This window comes from Phocoena sinus, chromosome 2, assembly GCF_008692025.1.
Source record: "Phocoena sinus isolate mPhoSin1 chromosome 2, mPhoSin1.pri, whole genome shotgun sequence".
Taxonomy (NCBI): Eukaryota; Metazoa; Chordata; class Mammalia; order Artiodactyla; family Phocoenidae; genus Phocoena; species Phocoena sinus.
In genome coordinates this window covers 84,277,225-84,301,112 of record NC_045764.1, presented here as the reverse complement: position 1 = coordinate 84,301,112, position 23,888 = coordinate 84,277,225, and the positions used below count along the sequence as shown (strand labels likewise).

Below are 23,888 nucleotides of genomic sequence, written 5' to 3'. Positions count from 1 at the left end.
TTAAGTATGTGAAGTGTTAAATTTAGTAACTACATATTTTCTGGGTTTTACCCTTTAAATCAGGAAGTGACAGGATGTAATGTGACCAGCCTTCTTCAGAAACTTACATTTTTCACTTGTTTTACACTAAGATTTAGATAAAACTTGTTAATTTAGCAAGCTCACTAGTAGAAAACACATTACATTATTGTTTACTCATTGAAAAAATTAGTTTATGAACAATTTTTTTAGGGCTACTTGAAAAGGGGGAGAAGGCAAATATATTGAAAATATTAGTATAGCAAAGTCTAGATACAGTTAGAATATTTTTAAATATCCATGGCAATCATGATAATTAATGCTAAATATTATTAGTAGTGAACCATTTTGTTTGGGAAATCATGAGAATTGCTTGAATTTGTGTGTTCAGGAGTAGGAAAGTTCTAAGTAAACCTAAGAAGCAAATGTTTTCAGTTGTATAAGAATTGGACATTTTTTTTTCTGCCAATTGTCAATACTATTGAAAATTGGAAAAAAATTATACTTCAACTGTGTTCCTTTAAGAGCACAGAGAGAGGTAATTATTGACAAGAAACCTCATTAATATTAGAGGAGTGTCTTCTGGGAGTTTGTACCAGACATGCCCAATCATGATTTTTTCAGCATTTCAGCAGTGTTAAGCTAGACTTTTAAATGAGCTTATGTCAAAAAATTAATAAAACAAGTTATATAAAGCAACCATACTCCAATAAAAATTAATTTAAAAAAAGTTATAGTGTTTTTTGGTTTTACTTTGTATTTTGTTTTTATCAGAGAAATATTACAGTAATGGCTAATTCTGTTTTCTCTTAAAAAAGTATTGCATCAGAAGTCAGGACATTGTGATAATGGAAGTGATTACAGTTTCCACTGTAATTTTTAGTTGATATAATATTGAACAAACTATATACTTTTATTAAAAATTACATAATGAATGGCCCTTTTATATATTTTATCTCTAATCTAGAAGAATAAAATCAAATAAAACATGATCTACTTTTAGGCTAGATAGACAGACATAGGATAACTGTTATCAACAGATCTATCTTATCAGCTCTTCGTAACTGCCTCTCAAACAGCCAGAGATGGATATTTCTGGCCTCCTGGCCTTTCTTTTTATAACTTCTGATTACAGTATCATTTGTAATAAACTGTGTTAGTAGGCTCTATTTGCAAAGTCATAGTGATAAGTTGCGGCAAGTTAGATCCACTAGTCAGTTAGCTGAGTCTCACTACACTACTGTCATGTTAAACCAGGCTTGATTTGGAATTATCTCTGATTGCAAGATCTAATGAGCGACCCCTTAGGGAAGTGATTTATTTTTTTTTCAATTCATTATGCTTGTTAATAAATTATGTGCTAAATCTTTTGTGTACGTATGTGTGTGTTTTAACGTAGATCATACTATTGATTTATTTTCTACCATTTGATTTTTAGTTATTCAGGGTTTCCTCAAGTGTAAAACTTGTTTGATGTCTAAAGTGATTTGACTCCAGTTGGGAGGTAGGTAGGTATTATAAAATACAGGTGGAAGGAAACATCTCAGTTTAAAACAAGTAAAACAAAACAAATTCTATGCTGTGGATCAATACAGAATTTGCTTTACTGCTTCTGAGACTAAAAGAAAAAAACTAAGTAACATATTTACAGTAGGAAAATATATTTTGCTCCTAACATATATGGTTTGCTTTTTGGCACTTATTAAAAAACAATAATAGTATTTACACTTCGTAAAGGTGCCTTACAAATAAGCAAAATTATTACCTACCGGCTTTTTTTTTTTAACGTACTAATAGTATGAAAAAATATTTTTGAAACAATTGGAGAATAAGTTGTACACTTTTGTAGGTTAAAAGTTTTAAGAAATATTTCATTCAGTCATAATATTTTTATCTAAACTTTTGTTTATATGAACACCATAATTTTGTGTTTTTAGCATTAGTGCTATGTACAGTGGCTAGTACTAACAGTATAAGATGGTTTTCCTATAATTTTAGGACTACTTTCATTCAATACTTGGACCTGCAAACATCAAAAAAGCTATTGAAGAAGCTGAGAGACTCTCTGAAAGCCTTAAACTCAGGTACAGACACTATTATGAAATCTTTAAAAGAATGTAAATTTAGAAGATTAAAATTATATTTAGAATTTGTCCATTTATATATGACCATGCATATAAATCCCAATTCCTAAGGAGAAGTCTTATATTCATGTGTTACCATTAATGTTCTTTACTGAAAATTTTTAAATGTTTAGACTAATACATTGTTAAGATAAGCATTGGTCTATTAGATTATAGCTCAGGTCCAGTTTTTTCTAAGTTTCTGACAGGATTCTTCAGAAAAACATAATATTCTCATGTGCTTCATGTCATAATGTGCTACTGGACACTGGACTTGTGGGAATGAAGTATTTAATGTTAGTTTTGACTTGCCTGGTTGCAGAAGTTACATATTTAAAAAAAAAATCTAACTCTATATTTGCCATGACTGACTTACCAGGCTTATAAAATAATTAGAAATTAAAAACAGTATGTTTCAATTTTTAGTCATTAGTCACTCTTTAAATAACAAAATTAAAAGGGAACTATTTTTACTCCACTAGTTTTTTTAAACTTGGATCAGTTAACTGCTATAGTTACACAGGTTTTCCCCTGCTATCTGAAAGTAAAGTGTTCCTATGAAACTTTACCTAAGCCAAAATGGCGTAAGGCAAAGAAGCAACTACCTCAGGACACGTCTTGCTACAAGATGCACAAAATAAATCAAGATAAAGCACAGATGCTCACAGACACAGTTCAAAGCTATGGCAGCTTGATGCTGAGATGCTTGTGTAATTCCTGGGGAAGGAGCTTGGCGGTGCCACTCTCTGATCAGGGTGTGGCTACTTCTCTAACAGCTGGCTGCAAAACAACTGCTAAACGCTATTTTCATTTTTCACCTTTTTTCCATAAGTGAATATCCTCTTCAGATTTCTTTCGGTTAGTAAAAACAAGTACTAATGTAGGTCTTTTGTAAAAGCGAAGTGGCATAAAGAAAACGTCTGAAAAGCAGAGATACCTGTATGTATCATAGCCTTTACTTAGAAATTATCTTTTTCAACTAGTGTGTTCCTTGGTCCTTTCCACAATTACTAATCTTGGGGCTGGAATATGTTAAGGTGGATGAAGTCATTTAGAATTACTATTCTCTTTTTCCTTTAGCCAGTTAATCAACTAAGTAGAATAGAATTTCTCCTAATCTTTGGGTTACCCATTATTAACTGTTCTCTCTTAGATTGCCTAATTTTTCCCTAATCATACTACTGCTAGCAATAATCATGTTCTTTACTCCTCTATCTTTGTGGCTTTAGGTTCTTTCACTTATTTATTGTCTGTACTTTTTTGTATTTTGAGCTATTTTATAAGTAAATCGGGCTTTATAGTTAATTTTAGGATTTTAGGATTGTTGAAATTAGTGGGAGAGAAAGAGCAAAAAGAATATTGAACAACTTCAACTTGAGAGCATAGAGTTTCTTTTCAAGATTTTTGAGCAATTTGAAATAAATCTACAGAGGACAAATTTGTGAGTTGTGATTTATAATGGAACACTGGCAGAGTTGAATTTCAACTGGAGGGAGAAAGAATGCAGCCATAAAATACCTCATGGCAGGATATTAACTTTATACAACTGGAAATCCTTTACTTTCCACCATCATGCCAATAAAAGACATGCTGACTTCTTTTTTCAACTAGATATGAAGAAGCTGAAGTTCGGAAAAAACTTGAAGAAAAGGACAGACAGGAGAAAGAGCAGCTGCAGAAACAGAAAAGGCAGGAAACAGGAAGAGAGGATGGTGGCACATCAGCTAAAAGTTCTTTGGAAAATGTATTGGATGCCAAAGACAAAGCCCACAAGGTATTTCAGATTTATTCTGCTAGGTAAAAAGACTGGTTCTTTTTGTCAGATGATTTGCTTAAGAAGAGTTGAGATACCACTATATCATTCTTTTGGGCAAAAAGGATAAAATTTAATGTGTTTTTATTAGAAATTGAATTAATTATTCTAGCTTTAGTTGATTCCAGGTTTTTCTTGAAACTTCTAAAGAAATATGTTGTGTGTATTTGTTAGTTTTTAGCAGTCACTATAGACTTGACTGGAGCAGTGGAAAGAGCATTTGGGCTGTGATTCAGTATATCTGAGTTCTGGTCCCATATCAAGTCTTGCTTAACTGTTTGGGACTCAGTTTGGCCAATTAAGATCTTGAAATAGATGATCTTTAAGGTCTCTCCTTTCTAATAAATGTAATTTACATTAGGGAAAGATTTGGTACACTATTTATTTGGTGTGAAACTTTTTTTCTATTTCTGGCGTCTCATTCTCTCCCCTTTGCTTCTTACTCCTTTCTCTGCCTGTTTCCCCTTCCTCTTTCTCTCCCTCTTGTTCCATTTGTTCAGCGACAACTTGTAGTCTTTTCAGCTACATAATTCGTTTGCCAGAAACTGTTAATGACTCAACCTGTACCTGCTAGCTGTCACTGTATCTCCCTCCCTTCACCTCCTCAGAAACTATTCTTTCTAAAATATAATTTCTTCTGCACTGTTGAAATTTATGGAAAGATTTAATTTTTCTTAAGCATTTTGTAGCTTTCAACTATCACTTGTATGTGGGTTATCACTGATTTCATTAAGAAGTAGTAGTTGAATTGCTTGTGACATTGGGCTAGGCACTATGTAAAAGGAAGTGAAGAAATCGGTCTTTTGATTTTAGGAACTCATAATGTAAGATTAATAGTACTGCCTTAGAGACATGTTCATTTATAGGTCAAATGGCTGATATAAAAAAATACCAGGATTCCAAAGAACTGTATGAAAGGGACTTTTCAAATTCTTCATTTTGTTGCTTTTCCAAGAGCAGGGCCAACTACCTTTCATTACCTTTACTTTTTTGTTTAGCGTTTTTTTGTTTTGTTTTGTTTTTGCGGTACATGGGCCTCTCACTGTTGTGGCCTCTCCCGTTGCGGAGCACAGGCTCCGGACGCGCAGGCTCAGCGGCCATGGCTCACGGGCCTAGCCACTCCACGGCATGTGGGATCTTCCTGGACTGGGGCACGAACCCGTGTCCCCTGCATTGGCAGGCGGACTCCCAACCACTGCGCCACCAGGGAAGCCCTTGCTTAGCCTTTTTATGTTGAAAAGAGAATACAGTTAAATCCTGTCACCCAGCTTCAGTAATCAACTAACATTTGCCATGTTTTTTTATCTGCACCTCTCACGTCTTCAGTCAAATTCCAGACAACATATTATTTTACCCCTAAATATTTCAGTATGCATCTCAAAGAAAGGAGCATTTTTTTTAAGATTTTTTTTTTAATTTTATTTTTGGCTGCATTGGGTCTTTGTTGCTGTGTGTGGGCTTTCTCTAGTTGCAGCTCTTCGTTGTGGTGTGCGTGCTTCTCATTGCAGTGGCTTCTCTTGTTGCAGAGCATGGGCTCTAGGTGCACGGGCTTCAGTAGTTGCGGCTTGCGGGCTCTAGAGCGCAGGCTTAGTAGGTATGGCACGCGGGCTTAGTTGCTCTGCAGCATGTGGGATCTTCCCGGACCAGGGCTGGAACCTGTGTCCCCTGCATTGGCAGGCAGATTCTTAACCACTGTGCCACTAGGGAAGTTCAAAAGGAACATTTTATTAATAACCGCAGTGCTATTTTCCCACCTCACAAAATTAATAATAATTCCCTGATATAATCTAAAGCCCAGTCTATTCAGATATTTTACCCACTTGCTCATAATGATTTTTCAGAGTCAGTATGTTTGAATCAGGATCCAAACAGGGTCCACTCACTGTCTTTTGGTTGCAATTTCTCTGAAGTCTCTATAGCATTCTCTGATTGAGTTTCCTTCTCATTTTTCATTTCCTGCATTTGGCTTTTTAATACTGGATCAGTTCTGTAAAATCAGCCACATTGTAGGTTTGTCTGATTACTTCCTCCTTATGTCACTTAACTTGTTCTTCTGTCTCCTATATTTCCTGTAGGCTGGAAGTTCAATCTAAAAGCTTAATTAGATTGAGGTTCAGTTTTTGTTTTTTGGCCAGAATGCTTCATAGGTGATACTGTGTACTGCATACTGTATCATATTAGGAGGCACATAATATACATTTCTTTTCTTTTTTACTTTTAGTGATGTAGAAATTGATCAGTAGGTTCTAGTGGGGTCCTTAGTTTTCCCATCTATGAAATGAGTTAGTACCTTAGAGAATTATCCCATGTTATCTTGGTTAGGAAATGCAAATTTATAAAACTTTGTATCACTTCATTTTCCTTTAATTCTGTAATGGAGGACACTGAAGGGATTGACCAGAATTTTTATTTCATTATAAGAAGTGCTCTCGGGCTTCCCTGGTGGCGTAGTGGCTGGGCGTCCGCCTGCCGATGCAGGCAACACGGGTTCGTGCCCCGGTCCGGGAGGATCCCACATGCCGCGGAGCGGCTGCGCCGGTGAGCCGTGGCCGCTGAGCCTGCGCGTCCGGAGCCTGTGCTCCGCAACGCGAGAGGCCACAGCAGTGAGAGGCCCGCGTACCGCAAAAAAAAAAAAAAAAAAAAAAAAAAAGTGCTCTCTCGTTAAGTTAAACACTAAATTTCTCTAATAATCTGTGCTTTGAAATCATATTTGGTCTTTCACTGGAGAAAATTTTGAGGAAATGACATATGATTGTGATATGCTACTAGTTAATTTTAGTTATCAGAGTAATCTGTTAATGCCATTACTGTTCATCTGTATTTTTATAAAATGCCAGTACTCTGCACATTTCATTTCCTAGAAGGCTTTCAGTTTCAAAGAAGTATTAAAGTTGAACTTTTTCTTTCTATAAAAATGTGTGTTTCTATTAAAGTTGAAACTTTTTTTTCTTATGAAATAGATAAATGGTGAAAAGAGTGAAAAAAATGAGACTACAGAGAAAGGTAAGTGTGCCCAGAAAGAGGGAGTTCTTTTAGGCTATTATTGAGATCTCTTAATCAGAATAAGCTTCAGATTTTACACAATGAGATTCTTAGCATTGTGTTTAGTTTATGAGCTTTATCATTTTTCCTAACCTGTACAATAATATTGAAAATGTATTATATTCTGTATTTACATGTCATGGGGAATATTTATGGTAATATGCATTTGAAAACATGAAAACCACAGTTGGTACTTGTCATTGCTTTTTTTCAAGATATAGTTTAGCATAGTGGTTAAGAGCATGGACTCTCAGAAGTCAGACTTCCTAGGTTTGAATGCAGGCTCCTCTGAGTTTGCATGTCATCTTGAGCTTATTACTTCACCTTTCTAATTTAGTTTCGCCATCTGTAAGGTGGGAATAATAATCGCATCTATTTCATAGTGTTATTGTGAGAATTGACTGAGTTAATATATGTGACACTCTTAGAACACAGTAAACTTCATATAAGTAGCTGTTAGTACTTATGACTTTTAAGTGGAAAACTTAAATATTTAAAGGCTTTTTCACTCCCCTCAAAAAAAATCTAAACCAGTAATTTGGATGTTATCCGTAGGTGGTGTTGATGCTCCAGTAACAAGTACGTGACCTAAACAACAAGACTTATTAGGCAATTGCCTAAGTTTTCCTCTCTCAGAAAAGGTTTAATTTAAACATTAATTGTATGTAACACTAAAATTATCTATTTAAAATGTTTCCATACAACAATTTAAAAAATAAAACTGAGTGTAGTAAGGTACCTTCCTAAAAGCTGTTATCAATTCATTCTTAGTTGTTTTTTTTTTATATATACATTTATTTATTTTATTTATTTATTTTTGGCTGCTTTGGTTCTTGGTTGCTGTGCGCGGCTTTCTCTAGTTGCGGTGAGCAGGGGCTGCTCTTTATTGCAGTGTGCGGGCTTCCCATTGTGGTGGCTTCTGTTGTTGCGGAGCAGGGTCTTTAGGCACATGGGCTTCAGTAGATGTGGCACATGGGCTCAGTAGTTGTGGCTTGCAGGCTCTAGAGCGCAGGCTCAGTAGTTATGGCGCACGGGCTTAGTTGCTTCGCGGTGTGTGGGATCTTCCCGGGCCAGGGTTCGAACCAGTGTCCCCTGCATTGACAGGCGGATTCTTAACCACTGTGCCACCAGGGAAGCCCTAAGATTAGTTTTTATCCACATGTTCCTTTGTATCTCACCCTGCTTAGGTGTTGCACGTCTTGGTGGTTTGTTCTCCACTTTAGATTGTTTTGTTATCAGAATGATCTTGATGGTTAGAAAGGGAAGTAAGATGGTTATTAGCAGCTGGGTATTTTAGCTTAGGAGATGGTGTGACTGTGTTCTTCGTACAGCTTACTGCTGAAATAGTTCTTTCCATATTTAAGCTTCCTTTTAGTGCTTTTTAATCTTTCACTTCAGGTGGTAGAACCTGGAAGAGGAAAATAGCAACATAGGGAATATTTATTTTGGCTAAATATTAAAGGGCTAGATATGAAACATTTTAGGCTTGGGGGGCCCTGTTGTCCTTTCATGGAAGCAGCCATAGACAATATGTAAACAAATGAGTGTAGCTGTGTTCCAGTGAAAATAACTGGCCATAGTTTACCAACCCCAGATGTGGAACACAGATAACAAACTTTTGGCTTATTATTCTAGGAAACCTATAAGTTTTTCAGATAGCCCCCATAAGACCCCATGGAGACTTTTAAAAAAGAATTTAGAGCCTTTCAAGAACTTTTGAACCACAGGTATTTCTTCTGGTTGACATTTCTCAAATAGCTTGATTTTTTAAAATAGAATATTTTCATGAGACACCCATACTAATTTATTTTATACGGCAGCAGAGCCCACACCAGATGTAGTTGTAACATCACCAGCAAGTTTTGGTATTTAAGTCTTTATAAACAAAGCATTGAACTAGTTTTTTGATAAATGTCAAAAACATAAATTGTATTTAAAATTAGTTTAAAAGGTAATAAATAATATGACAGAATAGCAAGTATATGACACTTCTAGGAAAAGCTATGCTTGTCCTGTATTTAGTGATATAATAGCACACGGAACTAGATGTTTCTTGTCACTTACATTGTCTCTCTCGATTCCAAGGAGCAATCACAGCAAAGGAGCTTTACACAATGAGGATGGATAAAAACATCAGCTTGATTATAATGGATGCTCGAAGAATGCAGGATTATCTGGATTCCCATATTTCAAATTCTCTCAGTGTTCCTGAAGAAGCCATCAGTCCAGGGTGGGTCGCTGTATATTTAGATAAAATGGTAAACTGTGGACAGTAGTAAATATTACTACTTAGCATCCAAGCTAAATGTGATAAAAGTAGTCTTTTCTTTTCCTGTGGGCCTTTTCATTCTTTACTCCCTAGTGGCACACCTTACCCTTTCTGAAGGGTACTGTAAAGGACATTCCAGTTTGGCTGTTTTTTCTTATCTGTGGCATTTGGAGTCTTATTAGAAGAGAAATGAAACTCCCTTTTGTGTCCTCTTTCCCCAGGTGTTTGTTGACTAATTTCTCCTGCTATTTTTTATTTGAATTGCTTCCTATTTTGAAATTCCCCATACTATTATCTGTGGTAAAAGATTACACAAATACTTTTTCGAAGAAGAAGCAGGATAGCTAAGTGATTAAGAAAAAATACAGGCTCTAAAATGAAGGCTATATTTAGACTATATATTATAACTCCATCTCTCATTAGCTACATTACTTCTAGCTAGTGGCCTAACCTCTCTAAGCCCATGTTTCCATCTGTGAAATGGGAATAATGATAGTACCTATCTCAGAAGTTTTGAGAAGTTTAAATGACAAATTTTATTTATGCACACAGATAACACAGTGCCTGGCATTAGTAAGACTTACTAAAAAAAATACCTTTTTCTTTCTTTTTTGATAAGAAGGCCTTTAACCTATTAAATAATTTAAAGTTACTTGCATGAATATATGATATATTAAAAACTATCATAATAGCGATAGGGCTAAAACTCCAGTCCAGGGCTATTTTCAGCTATTATGAGTGTTATAAAAATTATATAACCTCTCTAGGTCTTAGTTTATGGGACTGGATTAGTTAAAATCTATGGTCCATTCCAGTACTAACTTAAGCAACCTTAAAAAGATATATTTTTAAAGTTAAGTAATAAAATTTGCATAGTTTTTAGCATATTGCCGAGGCTTATGAATGTTCGACCTGAAGAATAAAGTGCTTTGTAAGTATGCTATTTAAAAATGAGATTAGAAAGGAAAACAAAAAATAAAAAAAAGAATGACAAATTTTTTTTAAATAAAAATTTTAAAAGGAAAAAAAATGCGATGAGGGTGCATAGTCTAATCAAGTAGGTATGAATATATTTCCAGGATTTGAAAAGAGAAAGTTATGATTAATCTTTGATGCTCTAATCTTTACTGACAGAAAGCTGGTGACTTTTATTAACTGTTTCCCAAAATGTGAGAATTTGACTAATGTGAAACTCAAGGTGAGTTTAGGTTGAAGATGAATTGCCAAGAAATATGAAAAGATGAAATACCAAGAAAATTATTACCTTTGAATTTCTGTTTCAGTCCTTCTGAATTAGTTAAAAGAAGTTTCAATTTGGTGCTAGCATTCCTTTTTAGTATTTGATAATATCCCTTTCTTACCAGAGAGCAGGCCTCAGAGCTCACTGTAGGCAACAGTATCTTCAGCTAGCTGATGGTGAATACTATATTACTAGTTTTTCATTGTCTGTTTTAAAATTTTAATACAGCATAATATACACACAAAATCACTCGTATCCTCAGTATTTAGCCCAGTTTTCAAAAACTGAATGCATCCATTTACCTAGCATCTGGACCAAGAAACAGAACATTACCATCATTGCAGAAGCCTCTCTTATGCCACCTGTCAGTGGCTACACTTATCCCCACCCACCCAAGGGAACCACCAACAGAATAGATTTGTTTTTGTAGTTTATATAAACAGAATCATACAGTCTAAAGTCTTTTATGTCTGGCTTCTTGTACACAACCTTATGTTATGAGAGTCATGTATATTATTGTGTGTAGTTGTAATTTATTCTCATTGCTATATGGTGATCTATTGTGTGAACACAGCATAATTTACTGATCTGTTTTATTTACTTTTAGGATTATCCTTTATTTATTGGATATGATGCTATTTTCCATGTATATAGGAATATAAATTTTCCTGTTAAAACAAATTTAAGTAAAGGATCACTTTCAGTTAAATAATTAAATTAAAACGTTACACAGTAGACAAGGTAGAGCAGAGTTGCAGCAGCTTGTGAAGGGGTTACATGAAAGACTGAAGTTTGGGGAGTACTGACTGATATTATTGTTTCCCAAACTAGTATTCTGCAGAATACTAATGTTGAGTTTTTAGACAGAGTGATTTAGGCAAGTATATCCGTAGTGTCAGAAATTGTCCTTAAGAATATCATGTTTCAATTTTTCTCATTCTTTGTTGACCAAGCATCCTTCTAATCTCTACATATCAAGTGAGACTTATTACAAAACAGTATTTTTTTTTATTATTTTTTGCGGTATGTGGGCCTCTCACTGTTGTGACCTCTCCCTTTGCGGAGCACAGGCTCCGGACGCACAGGCTCAGCAGCCATGGCTCACAGGCCCAGCCGCTCCGCGGCACGTGGGATCCTCCCGGACAGGGGCACAAACCCACGTCCCCTGCATCGGCAGGCGGACTCTCAACCACTGCGCCACCAGGGAAGCCCCATGAAACCGTATTTTATATTTCTTTTTTTTCTTTATTTCCTAGAAGGTACAGTAACCAACATTATTATATAGGAACAGGATTTTTTCCCCTTCAATTAGTTAAACCATTTAGTTTTACTTAGAATACAAGTTTCTGCCCAGCTTGCCAATATCACCAGTTAAATACCTGAAATACCTAGGTGCTTTGCTAGGAATAATATGGAGTTCCTTTCCTGGAGGAGCAAATCTGTATTATTCATTCCATCATTCAGCAGATATTTACTGAGCACTTATTATGGGCTGAGTTACTGTGGTTCTAAGTGCTGGGGCTAAATGATTGGACAGACAAAAATTTTTGCTTCATGGAGCTTCTATTTTAACAGGGAGGTGGGATAGGTGAGACAGGCAATAAATCTGTTGTTTTTTTTTTTTTTTTCTTGCGGTACGCGGGCCTCTCACCGCTGCGGCCTCTCCCGCTGGGGAGCACAGGCTCCGGACGCACAGGCTCAGCGGCCATGGCCCACGGGCCCAGCCGCTCCGCGGCATGCGGGATCCTCCCAAACCGGGGCACGAACCCGTGTCTCCTGCATCGGCAGGCAGACTCCCAACCACTGCGCCACCAGGGAAGCCCAATAAATCTGTTTTTTTTTCGCGGTACGCGGGCCTCTCACTGTTGTGGCCTCTCCCATTGCGGAGCACAGGCTCCGTACGTGCAGGCTCAGCGGCCCTGGCTCTCGGGCCCAGCCACTCCGCGGCATGTGGGATCTTCCCGGACCGGGGCACGAACTCGTGTCCCCTGCATCGGCAGGCGGACTCTGAACCACTGTGCCACCAGGGAAGCCCCGGCAATAAATCTTAAAATGTGTATCTGCTGTTGATAAGTGTATGGAGATGGTTATGTCAAGTGTGTATGTTGGGGTGAGCATTGAAATTTTTAATCCATGAAGCCTTCATGGAGAAGTTATTCCTGAGCTAATCTTGAGATAAGGGAAATGAGTGATGCAGTTATCTGAGGGAAGAGGGTTCCAGACAGAGGGGACAGTAGGAGCAGAGGTAATTAGGCAGGCGCATACCTGCATAAACCAGGAATTACAAGGGAGCCAAGGGTGGAGTGGAGAAAGGGGGAGTAAGTTAGTAACTAGTGATGAGGAAGTTGAAGTAATAGGACTGGAGAGTGGGGCCATGCATCGGGCCATGGGAAGGCCTTTAGGTAAGAACTTAAGCTTTTGTGTGAGTGAAGGAGAACGTGAACAGCATGCTTTAGTGTAGAGTTGGTATTGTTCACAGGTGATGATGTAGAAGGCAGCACAGCACAACAGCTAAGAGCATAGACGTGAGCCAGGTTGCCTGAATTTGAATTCTGGCTCCACTTGGCAACTGTAACCTTGGGTAGGTTACTTAACCTCTTTGGGCCTGTTTCCTCATCTGTAAAATGAGGATAATAATGCCTGTTTTATAGGAGTGTAGTGAGGATCTAGTGAGAGTCAATGAGAATAAAACATTTAGAATAGCACCTGGCACATAGTAAATGCTGTATGTGTTTGTTAATAAGCATTTTGTTATTTGGTTAACTATTAATTATAGGTATAAGAGAACTGAAATATAAACAGTGTTACCCACGTGCCCCCCCCCCACCATTTATTTATATTTGGCTGAGACATACTCAGATGACTTCCTGTGTTTTCATTTTTGGCCCTTTTTTTTTTTACATAAAGGGTCAACTGAGTCTATTTATTTCAGTCTTTAATAATTACTAAAATATATTCCAATATTATGCAGTGGTAAAGGTGTTAAACACTTTAGGCCATATACTGTCTTAACATACAGTCTGACCTTAGAAAGGAAGCTGTCTTAAAGTTTGCTATGGTATGGGGAAATTTCCTGGCAGTCCAGTGGTTAGGACTTCAAGCTGTCACTGATGAGGGCCCTGGTTTGATCCCTGTTCGGGGGACTAAAATCCCATAAGCCCCGCAGCATGGCCAAAAGCAAAAACAAAAACAACAAACAAAAAAAACGTTTGCTATGGTATGATAAAGACTGAAGAACAAAACTCAGTGTCTTATATTAGTATGTTAGGACCTCTCATCTACTTTTGCCCCAATACAAATGTTAATACATTTCAGAGTCACTGCTAGTTGGATTGAAGCAAACCTCCCAGATGATTCTAAAGACACGTGGAAGAAGAGAGGGAACGTGGATTATGTGGTACTTCTTGACTGGTTTAGTACTGCAAAAGATTTACAACTTGGAACAACTCTGCGGAGTCTGAAAGATGCACTTTTCAAGGTTAGCAAGTTTCCTTGTTAGTTTACTGTAATTGCAAGACTTCTCTGGTTGTTAGAAAGGTATGTCAACTAGTTGATTATCTTAAGGACATGAAGATCCGACATGCTTTGGTTGTAGACTTTTAAAAAATTCAGATTTAAAAGACCAGTTTTGACTCACCCAATAACAATAAACTGATCTTTATAAAGTAGGATATTCGAATTTTCCGAAACTTAAATTGTCTGGAAAAAAGTGTTATTTTTTGTTATGAAACATAAAGGCAAAGAAAAAGCCACTAAGGAAAAAGAGATTGATAAGATTTGACTTAATAAAATAAAAACTTAGGTGTGCAAAAAAATACCAGATTTGAAGGCAGAAGACAAAAAAAAATATTTGCAACAAATATGGCAGTGATTTAGAACACCTGAAATCTGAAGAGCTTTTGCAAATAAATAAGAAAATTACTTAAGATAAAATGTTGAAATAAGCAGTGGACACAGATAGACGTGAACAGAAGAAGATATGCAAGTGACAAAAACATAAAAATGTCAACTTGACTAGTAATCAGAGAAATGCAGATTGAAACAGTAAATGCCACTTTCATGATCAAATTAACAAAGATAAAAAATAATACTCGGTTTAATTTGTTAAATTATTAAACAATAATAGCACTGAATGCTGGTGAGCATGGGTAAGTATAAAACTCAGTCTGCTGGTAGGAGGGTCAATTGATGGAACATTGCCCTCCAGGAGAGTAATCTTAAAAGCCTTGAAACAAATCATGCTTCAAAGTAAGGAATCTAGAAATATACCCAGATATAGGCCAACACGTGAGATTGCCAATATTCAACTACAGTTAAGTCCCCTACATACGAACGAGTTCCATTCCAAGAGCGTGTTCGTAAGTCCAATTTGTTTGTAAGTCCAACAAAGTTGGCCTAGGTACCCAACTAATACAATTGGCTATATAGTACTGTACTGTAATAGGTTTATAATACTTTTCACACAAGTATTACATAAAAAACAAACACAAAAAAATGAAACATTTTTAATCTTACAGTACAGTACCTTGAAAAGTACAGTAGTATAACACAACAGCTGGCATACAGGGGCTGGCATCGAGTGAACAGGCAAGAAGAGTTACTGACTGGAGGAGGGAGAGGAGGTGGGAGATGGGAGAGCTGAAGAATCGTCAGCAATAGGAGACGGCGGACAAGCTGCAAGTTCACTCATGCCTGACTTTGATGGAATGCACATTTATATCTTTGAAAATTCGCAACTTGAAGGTTCGTGTGTAGTGGATTTGACCTAAAAAAGTGGCAGCTTCATAAAGTTACCTGAAAGTTTAGTGTGTGATAAAGATGACATAACAGATCAGTGAGGAAAAGATGGATTGAAATAACTGGTTTGAGGACAGCTGGCTAGCCAGCAAGTAAAAGAAAGGGGATCCCTACCTTATTTCTTAGACCACACTAGATTCCAAATGGGTAAAAGATATAAATATGTTGATTCAAACAATGAACTACTAGGAAAAAGCATTGATAAGTTGTTTTTTTTTTTTTAATTTATTTATTTATTTTTGGCTGTGTTGGGTCTTCATTTCTGTGCGAGGGCTTTCTCTAGTTGTGGCAAGTGGGGACCCACTCTTCATCGCGGTGCGCGGGCCTCTCACTGTTGCAGCCTCTCTTGCTGCGGAGCGCAGGCTCAGTACTTGTGGCTAATGGGCCTAGTTGCGCTGCGGCATGTGGGATCTTCTCAGACCAGGGCTCGAACCCGTGTCCCCTGCATTAGCAGGCAGATTCTCAACCACTGCGCCACCAGGGAAGCCCCTGATAAGTGTTTTTATTACCTTGATCCTGAACCAAGAGGCTAATATTTTTGACGGTGTTAAAAATACCACAAATAAAGTAAAAAGTCAATTAAGGGAAAATATTTGTAACAAATATGACAAAGACCTATTTTCTTTAATATTCAGAGTACATTCACTGTTTACCAAGAAAATAGCAAATTCTATAGAAAAATGGGCAAAAGATGAGATAGACTATAAAGGGTTAATAAACATTAAAATATGTTCAGCTTCACAAATAAGTACTAATTAAAACAACCTGGGCTTCCCTGGAGGCACAGTGGTTAAGAATCTGCCTGCCAATGTAGGGGACACAATTTCAAGCCCTGGTCCGGGAAGATCACACATGCCACAGAGCAACTAAGCCCATGCGCCACAACTACTGAACCTGTGCTCTACAGCCCACGAGCCACAACTACTGAATCCCACGCACCTAGAGCCTGTGCTCCGCAACAAGAGAAGCCACCGCAATGAGAAGCCCGTGCACCACAACGAAGAGTAGCCCCCACTCGCCGCAACTAGAGAAAAGCCGGCACACAGCAATGAAGATCCAACACAGCCAAAATAAATAAATAAATTAATAAAATAAAACAACCCACTTTATGTCCACCAGTTTGATAAAAATTATAAAGACTTAGAATGGGCATTCTCATACACTGTTGGTAAATGTGTAAATTGGTATTGTCTTTTTGAAGGGCAGTTTGGTGGCATCTACCAAACTTGTAAGCCACCAGTTCTCCTAGGAAATCATTGTACAGAATACACAAACATATTTTTAAAAGATCATTTCAGAGATTAGCAATATACATTAAAAGCCTTAAAATGTTCATGACCCTTGGCTTAGCAGCTCCACTTGTGGGGATTTTCCCTAATGGAGTTGATTGGGTATGTACATGTATGAGGATCTTTAGTTTTTATCTCACCATTGTTTATAATTAAATAGGAAAAATAATAATTGTTCAAATGATTGATTCAGTTTTGGCGTGTGTGTGTGTATGTATAAAATACAATATTTGTTCATTACAGATGATGAGACAGTTCTTTATTAATAACAGATGTTCATATAAGAGAAAAGCAGCATAAGTTTCATTGTTTTATAAAAATAAAATTTAAAAAGAAGTATGTCTATGTAGAAAACTAAAAATAAACTCTAAAATGTTAAAGTGGTATCTCTGGGTGATGAGGTTATAGAAGATTTTTATTGTATTTTAAGTTGTTTTCCTATTTTTCTTCTAAGATCATGGATTACTCGTGTGGTTTTAAAAACCTGATCTATCCATTTGTTTCACTTAATGCTGAATTTTGAATTCAGCTCTCTCTTTTTTTTAATCATTTAGAAGATGAATCTTTTAAGAGCAATTTTAATATTCAGTTTTGTTGTGTTTTTAGCTGTCAAGAGGCTGCCTCCATGTTAAACATACTATTTCCTTATTTTATAGTGGGAAAGTAAAACTGTCCTGCACAATGAGCCTTTGGTTTTAGAAGGAGGCTATGAAAATTGGCTCCTTTGTTATCCACAGTATACAACAAATGCTAAAGTCACTCCACCCCCACGAGGCAAGAATGAAGAGGTGTCTGTCTCATGTATGTATGTGAAAATTTTTGTTTAAAATTGCTTAGGTAAAATAAACTTTATTTATGTTCTCAGGGTAATGTTTTTGGTTGTGTGTGCATTTGTCCTGTCAGATAGCAGTTTACTTTTAGGCATAAAAATAAAAGATGTCCCCATCCTGGAAGTTAATGTTTATTAATTCTTTAAGGCTGTTGTGGCTGTCACCTCTTAGTTTACATTTAACTATCACATATAACATGCATGAGATATGAAGTACTGTTTATGGGGTTTGCTTTTCTTTCAAAAATATTTTTATTCTTTTGGGGATTTTAGTGGATTTTACTTACCCCTCCCTGGAAGAATCAGTTCCTTCTAAACCTACTGCCCAGATGACACCTCCTACAGAAGTCAATGAAAACATAGAATTGATAAACAATCAAGATGAGAGAGTGGGACCACTGAATATATCAACTGCAGTTGAACCAATTGCTGCTTCTAAATCTGATGTTTCACCCATAATTCAGCCAGTGCCTATTATAAAGAATGTTCCACAGGTATGTTCTTGATTTTCTTTTAACTTTTGTCTCTTTTTTTAATATTATATTAAATATATAGTATAGAAATATGTATCTAGCATATATATGCCTTCAGTATTTTAGAAAGAAAAATATTGAGAAATATCTATATGTTTTGGTACCTTTTTTGCTATAAAAAATTTTCATTGTAATTGTCTTACTGCCACAGCAATATTAGAATAACTAATTGGAAGGATTTTAAACCCAGCTGGGTCCATTTAGTACAGGCAGTACTAATGAAAGACAGTATTAGCACAGTGAAGTTGAACAACACTTTCAGGTGTTTTTTATTATAATTTAATTCGTAGTATTTTCCCAAATAATTTGGCTTATAGATGATAGGTATGTGATGTCAATATTTTGGTTTTGAAATAGTATTTTAGTTCCATTTCCTTAGAATTTGACACATAAATAACAAGCATTTTTTATCAATAATTATTTAAAAGAGTTTAAATAAAAGATGTTACAATAGGGGGCTTTTCTGGTGGCACAGTGATTAAGAATCTGCCTGCCAGTGCAGGGGACACGGGTTCGAGCCCTGGCCCAGGAAGATCCCACATGTCACGGAGCAACTAAGCCCGTGCACCACAACTGCTGAGCCTGTGCTCTTTAGCCTGCGAGCCACAACTACTCAGCCTGCATGCCACAACTACTGAAGCCCACGTGCCGAGAGCCTGTGCTCCCAACAAGAGAAGCCATCACAACGAGAAGCCCGCGCACTGCAACGAAGAGTAGTCCCCACTCACCGCAACTAGAGAAAGCCCGCACGCAGCAACGAAGACCCAACGCAGCCAAAAATAAAATAAATAAATTTATTTTTTAAAAAAAGATGTTACAATAAAAAACTTGTAGCATCTTTCTCTTCATTAGATTTTACTTAAAGGAAGGTTAACTGATTCTTCCCTGTGTGTTTTCCAACAAGATTTTTTAGCATTTACTTTTAATTTTTTTTCCTCAGGTATATTTAAATAGTATTTCACATTTGAAGTGGATGACATCTGGTTTGTGGAGCAGAAAATTAGTCATTTTTTTGTTGTAAAATGAAGTGGTTCATTTCTTCATTTTTTACGGCCTGCTTTTAATATTTCTGATTAAATCTTAAGACTAAATAGTATTTGAATAAATTATTCTTAAAATGGAAATTTAAGAAATTTTAAAAAGGGCTTCCCTGGTGGCGCAGTGGTTGAGAGTCTGCCTGCCGATGCAGGGGACACGGGTTCGTGCCCTGGTCCGGGAAGATCCCACATGCCGTGGAGCGGCTGGGCCCGTGAGCCATGGCCACTGAGCCTGCGCATCGGAAGCCTGTGCTCTGCAACGGGAGAGGTCACAACAGTGAGAGGCCCACGTACCGCAAAAAAAAAAAAAAAAGAAATTTTAAAAAGAGCTTATGATATTGCACTTCCTTTCAACTTAATCAACATGTTATTTGCACCCTAATCCCTTTGTGACTTTCCGAGATATGTACAATTTATCGAACACATTTTGAGGATTTCCTATATGAAACAAAATATGAAGGTTTACAAATATGGGTAATCCATGGATTCTGTCTGATGTTTAGGAGAGACATGGACAAAATCAACCACAGCATAATGCAGAATATCCTAACTGTTTTTAATAGTCACTAGAGCACACAGCAAGGAGAGAAATTCTGACTGAGAGTGGGTATCATCAGGGGGTCTTCATGGAGGAGGTAGTATTTTTATCTGAGTTTTAAGGATTGAATAGGATTTGAGAAACAAGTGGAAAATTGTATGACTGAAGGCACAAAGCATGTTCTGGGGTCAGTGAGTAGTTTTGACATGCTTGGGCACAGCTCTCAGTCAGAGACAGGTGAGTGTGATAGTAGATAAGATTGGAAAAGTGGACAGAAGTCATCAAGAGAGACTTGGATCTCTTGGAATTTTATCCTGTAGGCGAAAGGAAAGCATTTAAAAGAATTTTAAACTTGAAAGTAACAAGATCATAGCTATGCCTTTAATATGAGTGGAAAATGGATTGTTGCCAAAATATGGATGAAAACATTTATTTTGGTTCTTGTTCACCTTTTATTAACCTCATTCTCATAGTGGTCCTTCCACTTCATTCTCAAATAAATTTAGAAAAGGGGGCGGGGAATAGTTTCATTTTTATTTTAAGTGAAGAGGCAAAAAGAGAAGTAAGGAGCAAAGGAATGATTCCTTCTTCCTATGGTAGTGTTTCTAACGGAAAAACATAGTTCATTTTGTAAGAACACTACACAGGTTGTTACTGGCAGATATTCTCATTTTTGTTTCAGTAAACTTCATTCTCAAGAAATGATGTTAGGGTCCCTTTTAACAATTTTGTATGGTTAGTATGTTGTTACATTGAGATAATTACTCAGTTTGTCTTTAGTATCTTATCTCTTATGAAAGTTGTTATGGAATATTTTATTCATTTGCCCTGCAACTTTTATTTACTAAGTGTCAGGCACAATCTCTACCCTCCTGGAGCTTATGTGCTCAGAGGGAGGAAAGATTTTAAACAGACAATTATAGTTATTTAATCAGAATCCCAGTAAGTACTATGAGGGAAATAGGGTATTATGAGGGCATATATCAGGGGACTTGGCTAGTCTTAGGAATCAGGGAAGTGTTTAAGGAAGAGATATTTAAGCCAAGATCTAATGTTGTGGTGGGGATTATCTAGATGAATAGCTGGTATAAAGACCTGAGTTGGGAAGGAGCATGGCATCTTTGAGGAATTAAGTGGAGGGAGGCAAGTATGGCTGGTGTAACAAGTAGTATGAGATAAGACTGGGGAGATAGGCAGAAGTGAGACCACACAGGCATGGCAAGGATTTTAGATGTAATCTAAGTACAGTGAGTGGCTATTTAACATAAGGTTTTAAGTAGGTGGTTGGATTTGTGCTTTAAAATGATTACTCTGGTAACAGTGTGGAGAAATAAATTTTCTGGTTTGAGCAACTATTTGCATAGTGGTCACACCCATGTGTTTGTGGGGCGAAATCATGAATTCTCTTTTGTCTGTTTTAGGTTTGTGGTATATGTGAGACACTCACATGAAGATATTGAGTAGGCAGTTGGTTATGTAGAAATGGAACATTAGGTATGCCCAGGTCTGGGTTTTATGTTTTAGAGTGAACTCTTCATATACAGAACATATCAGTGTATTGAAAGTGTGGAATCAAGAGGACGTAAGTGCCAAGTGCCTTCTGAGAAATCTTGACATTGGATAATTTACAAGTAGATGTTTTGGTAGATGTTGTCTCCACACAGTGATGGTTCTTTTATCACAACTTGATATCAAGAACTGAGGTTACTATGTTCCTGGATTTTGACGAAAGTCTGTTTTTCTCTGTTTTTGTTGATATAGATTGATCGTACTAAAAAACCGGCAGTCAAATTGCCTGAAGATCATAGAATAAAATCTGAAATTACAGATCATGAGCAACAGTCTCCTCAGAATGGAAAAGTTGTTCCTGATCGGTCCACAAAACCGGTATTTCCCCTTCCAACTGCCATGTTAACAGATGAAGAAAAAGCTCGTATTCATGCGGAAACTGCTCTTCTAATGGAGAAAAACAAACAAGAAAAAGAACTTAGAGAAAGGCAGCAAGAGGAACAGAAAGAGAAACTGAGGAAAGAAGAAGAAGAACAAAAAGACAGAAGGAAACAAGAAGCTGAAGAAAATGAAATCACAGAGAAGCAACAAAAAGCAAAAGAACAAATGGAAAAGAAAGAAAGTGAACAGGTCAAGAAAGAAGGTAAAGAAACCTCAGCAAAGAAGGGCAGAGAAATAACAGGAGTAAAAAGACAAAGTAAAAGTGAACATGAAACTACTGATGCCAAGAAATCTGTGGAAGATAGGGGGAAAAGGTGTCCAACCCCAGAAGTGCAGAAAAAGTCATCGGGAGATGTGCCCCATGCCTCTGTGGCAGGAGATTCCAGTTCAGGCAAGGTAAGCAGAAACAAACAGTACAAGTTGCCAACTAAGTGTAATAAAATGTATATAAATAAATAATAAAATGTATATAAAAAGATGACACCAGTAGCATTCCATAAACAGGGCAGGCATTTTAAGTAATTTTCTTAGGAGATGATAGATTTGTACTGATCCACCTACATTTGCTTACCTACTCTTATTTGATTGGTTGGGAATGGAGTTGCTTTTTGTGTCTATGAAATGCAACATATTTTCGATAACTGAGATAAATAGCTACGTTCTTCATTATTTTTTTTTTTACTAAATTTATTTATTTATTTTTGGCTGCATTGGGTCTTCGTTGCTGCGCATGGGCTTTTCTCTAGTTGCAGCGAGCAGGGGCTACTCTTCGTTGCAGTGCTCGGGCTTCTCATTGTGATGGCTTCTTTTGTTGCGAAGCACGGGCTCTAGGTGCAAGGGCTTCAGTAGTTGTGGCGCATGGGCTCAGTAGTTGTGGCTCACGGGCTCTAGAGCACAGGCTCAGCAGTTGTGGCGCATGGGCTAAGTTGCTCCACGGCATGTGGAATCTTCCCAGACCAGGTCTTAAACCCATGTCCCTTGCATTGGCAGGCAGATTCTTAACCACTGCACCACCAGGGAAGTTCTACATTCTTTATTTTTATTCTTGATGTATGATCATCAAAAGACTAGAATGAAATATAATACGATCTCCGAATGGAGGAATTTGCTGCCAAATATTTATATAATGAAGTTTGTCTCTGCTTAGAATATGTCCAAAATCAGTGACCTCTGAATGAACCAACATTTATCTTTGTGTATAATGATTTTTTTTGTCAGGTCTATGTCATTTTGTTTGTTGAATCATCTAGTCAGTAATCTTGGCAATAACCCCATTAATGTTGCCTTTTTCTGCCCTTGGCTGTTCCAATTGATTTTCATAATTTTGGAGGAGATTTTTTTTTTCTTTTTTTTTTTTTTTGCTTCCCCATGCAGCTTTCAGGATCTCAGTTCCCAGACCAGGGATTGAACCTGGCCACAGCAGTGAAAGCACCAGATCCTAACCACTAGACCACCAGGGAAGTCCCCTGGAGATTTTTTTTTAACCTAATAATATCATGTATGCTTTTCATGGGCTTCTTTTTTGCCTTTTTGTTTTATTTTGTTGCTCTTGTTGTTGTCTTATGCAATTAACAATGCCTTTCCCTTTTGAACACTAAACTAAATAAGTGTTTTGGGTTTTTTTAATCCTACTTTATTTTTTTCCTTCTAGTTATATTGAGATATTAATGACATACAGCACTGTATAAGTTTAATATGTACAGCATAATGATTTGACTTACATACATCATGAAATAATTATCACAGTAAATTTAATGAACACCCATCATCTCATAGAGACACAAAATTAAAGAAACAGTAAAAAAAAAAAAATTGTGTGATAAGAACTCTTAGGATTTACTTTCTTAACATCTTTCATATGTAACGTACAGCAGTGTTGAGTATATTTGTCATGTTGTACATTACATCCCCAGTACTTACTTACCTTATAACTGGAAGTTTGTACCTTACAACGACCTTCATCCAGTTCCCCCTACTCCCACCTCCGATAACCACAAATCTGATCTTTTTTCCTATGTGTTTGTTTGTTTTTGAAGTATAAATGATTTATAACACTGTTAGTTCCTGTTACACAACATAGCAATTTGGTATTTCTATACATTTCAAAATGATCACCATAATAAGTCTAGTTATGATATGTCACCATACAAGGATACATAGCTATTGACTATATTCCCCACACTGTATATATTTCATCCCTGTGACATTTATTTTGCAACTGAAGGTTATACCTCCTAATCTCCCTCACCTATTTCTTTCCTCCCCACACTGTCCTCCCCTATGGCAACCACCTGTTTGTTCTCTGTATCTATAACTGTTTCTGTTTTATGTTTGTTCATTTGTTTTTTAGATTCTACATGTAAGCGAAATCATACAATATTTTATCTTTTTGGGGCTGACTTATTTCACT

The 23,888-nt window shown here is 36.8% G+C and overlaps 1 protein-coding gene across 3 annotated transcripts in view; it reads left to right on the top strand.

Moving 5' to 3' along the window:
- The window catches only part of USP8 (ubiquitin specific peptidase 8), a 60,528-nt gene that overhangs the window by 19,735 nt on the left and 16,905 nt on the right, over positions 1-23,888 (top strand). For all 3 annotated transcript variants that reach the window (XM_032622778.1, XM_032622779.1, XM_032622780.1), the window contains 8 exons: positions 2,017-2,102; positions 3,753-3,915; positions 6,915-6,957; positions 9,082-9,226; positions 13,821-13,983; positions 17,248-17,392; positions 17,694-17,914; positions 21,290-21,874. In XM_032622778.1, the coding sequence (XP_032478669.1) occupies positions 2,017-2,102; positions 3,753-3,915; positions 6,915-6,957; positions 9,082-9,226; positions 13,821-13,983; positions 17,248-17,392; positions 17,694-17,914; positions 21,290-21,874 (1,551 nt within the window). The remainder of the gene's footprint in view (positions 1-2,016; positions 2,103-3,752; positions 3,916-6,914; positions 6,958-9,081; positions 9,227-13,820; positions 13,984-17,247; positions 17,393-17,693; positions 17,915-21,289; positions 21,875-23,888) is intronic.